General features: G+C 38.9%; 2 protein-coding genes across 2 annotated transcripts in view; both read left to right on the top strand.

Moving 5' to 3' along the window:
- Positions 1-3087, top strand: part of LOC137639890 (uro-adherence factor A-like) — a 5680-nt gene extending 2593 nt beyond the window's left edge. Inside the window, exon 2 of the mRNA XM_068372157.1 lies at positions 1-3087. This exon is cut by the window's left edge and continues 835 nt beyond it. Within this exon, the coding sequence (XP_068228258.1) occupies positions 1-3087 (3087 nt within the window).
- A 1334-nt stretch (positions 3088-4421) lies between these two features.
- LOC137645345 (GPN-loop GTPase 3-like) overlaps positions 4422-5000 on the top strand; it is a 54230-nt gene continuing 53651 nt past the window's right edge. The window contains exon 1 of the mRNA XM_068378157.1: positions 4422-4648. The gene's annotated coding sequence lies outside the window, so the exon portion shown is untranslated. The remainder of the gene's footprint in view (positions 4649-5000) is intronic.

Raw genomic sequence — 5000 nt, 5'->3', positions numbered from 1 at the left:
CATAGTACAGTCATTTATAATGTTCCTGGAGGTGATGAATCAAGAGACACAGCCATAAATGAGTCATCTGAATTGACTCAGTTGGTATCCTCAGAAGCTGCATTAAGAGATTCTACCATTCTACTTGATCAGGAATATTCAGAATTATCAAAGAGCAACTTACCTGAATCTTCTTCCTTGGAATCAGAAAAATTGTTGTCCAATAATTTTGCAAATTTGCAACAGGTAGATTCTACTGAACCTACAAGTGGACCAATTGAACCCTCTTCATTGGAGTCTAATAGATCGCCAAATGAGGAGTTGTTAGAACCATCGTTAATATCTCCAATAACAGAAAGTCCATCCTTGGAATCACCTACATCAAAATTAATAGAATCACTGCAAAGGGATTCTTTCTACACCCAACCATTGCTACCTACAGATGAATTAATTGAAATCTATGATCCCTCCACATTAGAAGAACAATTAAGCCAAGATTCTTCTGAGCAATCTTTACTGGTAACAAAAGGACCAGAAACTGAGCTGTCTAAATCATCTAGTTCAGAATCTTCAGATACTCTGCCCTCTGGTACTACTCAGCCACCAATACTGATAACTACAAGACCAGTGAGTGAATCTGCGGAATTGTCTACTTTACCTTCAGTAGAGTCTTTAATTCGTGATTTATCTGAACAACCATCTTTGGTATCTGCGGGACCAGAGAGCGAATTCTTTGAATCATCTCCGTCAGAGTCCAAAGAACTGTTAATTGAGGATTCATCTGAGCTTGAATTTCTTAATATAGAAGAGCCAGCAAAGGAATTATCTGATTTATCTGCAGTAGAATCTATAGGATCACTAAACCATGATTCATTAGAGCCTACACTCTTTAAATCTGCTGAACCAGCAATTGAGACATCTGAATTATCCACTGTTGAATCATTAGGATCCCAAGATCAAGATTTGTTAAAGGAGCAGTTGGCTATATCCACAGAATCCTTGGGTGATTCATTGGCATCATCTGTAATAGATTCTGAGGAATCCTTAGGTCATGATTCAATTGGAAAACCACTAATAATACAAGCAGAAACAGGAAGTGAATCCTCCGCTTTATCTGCATTAGAATCAGCGGAGACAATAGGACAAGATTTATCTGAACTCTCACTGCTAATGCCTTCAGAACCAGATAGTAAAGTATCTGGATCCTCAACATTGGAGTCTACTGACTTGCTACATCCCGATTCATCTGAACACCCTTTGTTGATAGGTACAGACCCAGTGAGTAACACTCCTGATTCATCTGCACCAGATTCTTCAGTATCTCTACATCACGATTCATCTGAACACCAGTTGTTGATAGCTACCGAACCAGTGAACAAGACTCCTGAGTCATCTGCACCAGATTCTTCAGAATCACTACATCACAATGCACCTGAACATCCATTGTTGATAGCTACTGAACCACCGAGTGAAACTCCTGAATCATCTGCGCCTGATTTTTCAGAATCACTACATCAAGATGCATCTGAACATCCATTGTTGATAGTTACTGAACCACTGAGTGAAACTCCTGAGTCATCTGCAGCAGATTTTTCAGAATCATTACATCATGATGCATCTGAACACCCTTTGTTGATAGCTACTGAACCACTGAGTGAAACTCCTGAGTCATCTGCACCAGATTTTTCAAAATCACTTCATGAAGATCCATCTGAACACCCTTTGTTGATTGCTACTGAACCACTGAGTGAAACTCCTGAGTCTTCTGCAGCAGATTTTTCAGAATCACTACATCAAGATGCATCTGAACACCCTTTGTTGATAGCTACTGAACCACCGAGTGAAACTCCTGAGTCATCTGCACCAGATTCTTCAGAATCACTACATCAAGATGCATCTGAACACCCTTTGTGGTTAGCTACTGAACCACCGAGTGAAACTCCTGAGTCATTTGCACCAGATTTTTCAGAATCACTACATCAAGATGCATCTGAACACCCTTTGTTGATAGCTACTGAACCACTGAGTGAAACTCCTAAGTCATCTGCACCAGAGTCTTCAGAATCACTACATCATGATGCATCCGAACACCCTTTGTTGATAGCTACTGAACCACCGAGTGAAACTCTTGAGTCATCTGCACCAGATTTTTCAGAATCACTACATCAAGATGCATCTGAACACCCTTTGTTGATAGCTACTGAACCACTGAGTGAAACTCCTAAGTCATCTGCACCAGAGTCTTCAGAATCACTACATCATGATGCATCTGAACACCCATTGTTGATAGCTACTGAACCACCGAGTGAAACTCCTGAGTCATCTGCACCAGATTCTATAGAATCACTACATCATGATGCATCTGAACACCCATTGTTGATAGCTACTGAACCACCGAGTGAAACTCCTGAGTCATCTGCACCAGATTCTATAGAATCACTACATCATGATGCATCTGAACACCCATTGTTGATAGCTACTGAACCACCGAGTGAAACTCCTGAGTCATCTGCACCAGATTCTATAGAATTACTACATCATGATGCATCTGAACATCCTTTGTTGATAGCTACTGAACCACTGAGTGAAACTCCTAAGTCATCTTCAGCAGATTCTTCAGAATCCCTACAGCAAAATTCTTCTGAACAATCATTGCTAGTAGCTACTGAACCAGAAAGTAACACCTCAGAGTCACCTTCTCTAGAGCCTGTACAATCACTAACCCATCACGATTCATCTGAACACACAGCATTGATAGCCAAAGAACCAGAAAACAAAACCTCTGAATCAGCCACATCAGAAGCTACAGAATCAACACACCGTGATTTAGCCAAGCCATCACCACTAACATTGACAGGACCGCTGCTAGAACCTTCTGACTGTTTAGTTCATGATCCAACAGAAGCACCACAGCCTGCTAAGCGGCAAGTGATAGAAAATGTGATTAAGCACAGTCCATTGTCTGCATTACCTGTAGAAGAATCACAGAACAGCGAGTTAATAGAGGCACAAAATGTGTTGTCTATAGATGCCTCACGTAGACTGTTTAGATCGGATTTTGAAGGAAAAACAAATCTAATTCCGATTCACGGGAAACATCAAGATTAACTTCTGCAACAGCATTAGGGCTCGGCCAGACCAAGCGCGGCTAGCGGCGAGGTTAGCGGCAAGAGGTTATGGCGACAAATTGAAGCCTCTTGCCGCTAACCTCGCCGCTAGCCGCGCTTGGTGTGGCCGAGCCCTTAGTGACATCCCAGGAATCTTCTTAGAATATATAAATTTATTGTAATTTAATCTTTTTTTTAATTATTGTTGTTATCATAGGTTTAGTTATTATTAGACAATGAAACAAAAAATCCTCATTGAGCGATATAAATAGTTAATTTTATATATCTTTTATAGTTTTCTTCTTTTTTCCAAACACTGAATCTTCCCCATCGGTTTTGCTCTATGAGGTAGAAGTCTCAAATTTCTGATGCATGTGTCTCAATAAGGATCAACTCTTACAACTGTTATCAAGTTCTTGATGTTATGAAATTGTTGTTTTGTATAAAATACTTAATATCTATGACATTAAAATGGTTTAATGTTTTATAAGCAGCCTTTTCTTTCTAATGCCCAAAGAATATTTCAAATGGAATTGCATAGTTTCGTGATTAGCATTCATACATCACGGAATATTTTCCTTAATGAAAACTTATTTGCCGAGAAACACTGCAAATACACAACGGATGCAAAAATATTTATTGAATAACTGTTTCTGAAGTTTTGCTAAATTAAGTATCACCCTCATAAACTAACTAAGTCATTTTCTCTACTTGTTGGGAAATCCAAAAAAACCTTCTCATTTCCTAATTACTTATATCATTTCCTTGAGCTTCAATTCACAAATTCTTAACAGAGGAATTTGTGAATTAGAATTTGTTAATTGAAGATCAATACAATGATATAAAAAATTAGGAAATGAGAACGTTTTTTTTTTTTATTTCCCAACAAGTGGAGAAAATGACTTAGGCAGTTAGTTTATGAGGGTGACGATATGCAAAAATATTTTGAAGGTAATGTAGTGTTATTCTAAATAAATTCCTCACAGTCTATTGAAATATACTGAAAAATAACTGTCATCGTGTCATGAGAGGTGTTTAAAACCAGGTACGGCAGATTCCATTATAACCTAGGCGTTTTCTTCCCTAAGTAAAAAAGTCGTAAATTGTTTTACAGTAGGACCCATGGCTGTACCAACAAGAAAAAAATAAAGCTAAAAGATATATGATAGAAATAGATATAACCTGTTTGTAATTATATTATGTTGTGAAGATGGTGATGCTAGAAAAAAACGGCTGTTTTGTAATCAAAAGTTAGAAACAAAGCGGATGACGGATTCAGATTACCCAATTTAAAGATGAAGAAGAAGAACCTCAGGCTAGTCTCGGGCTTGTGGTGTGTTATTGTCTGTAGACTCCCTTGTTAAACGCCCTTCTTACCAGGCTAAACAGTTTCTGATAAAATGGCCTTTAGCAGTGAAGGTATAGTGAATATTCAGTGTTAAAAGTGATCTCTGTGTTTTTGGTCAAAATCGAACAATTACCGGCCGGTGGAAGAAGATTTGTCCCGAAACTGGCGAAGTTGGTTTACGGAGTCTCATCCGATGCCTTTTCATTCCGAAACAGTAAGTTCCAGTTATTTTTAATATCTGAGGCAGACTTCATGATTGATATCCTTACTTTCATTGAATTCAGGGTATGAAGAAGGATCTTAATGATACGATGTACTGTACATGTTTCGTTTCTTCTATCTTGCTTTCCAACCTCTTCTAACTTTAGCTTCATAGTATAACTGCAGGTTCCCCTACCCCTGTTACACTCAGGTTTAAAGGCCACTCATGAATGGTAGAGGCAAGGGACAATGGCAATGCCTTAGCAGGACAATGCCCTAGAGACTGACCATATATGCATATAATCAGCGCCCAAGCCCCCTCTCCACCTAAGCTAGGGCCAGGGAAGGTCAGGCAATGGTTGCTG

The sequence above is a fragment of the Palaemon carinicauda genome, chromosome 1 (assembly GCF_036898095.1).
Source record: "Palaemon carinicauda isolate YSFRI2023 chromosome 1, ASM3689809v2, whole genome shotgun sequence".
In the NCBI taxonomy this organism is placed as follows: domain Eukaryota; kingdom Metazoa; phylum Arthropoda; class Malacostraca; order Decapoda; family Palaemonidae; genus Palaemon; species Palaemon carinicauda.
The sequence above is the reverse complement of the archived record's forward strand: the minus strand, read 5'-3'. Positions and strand labels throughout refer to the sequence as shown.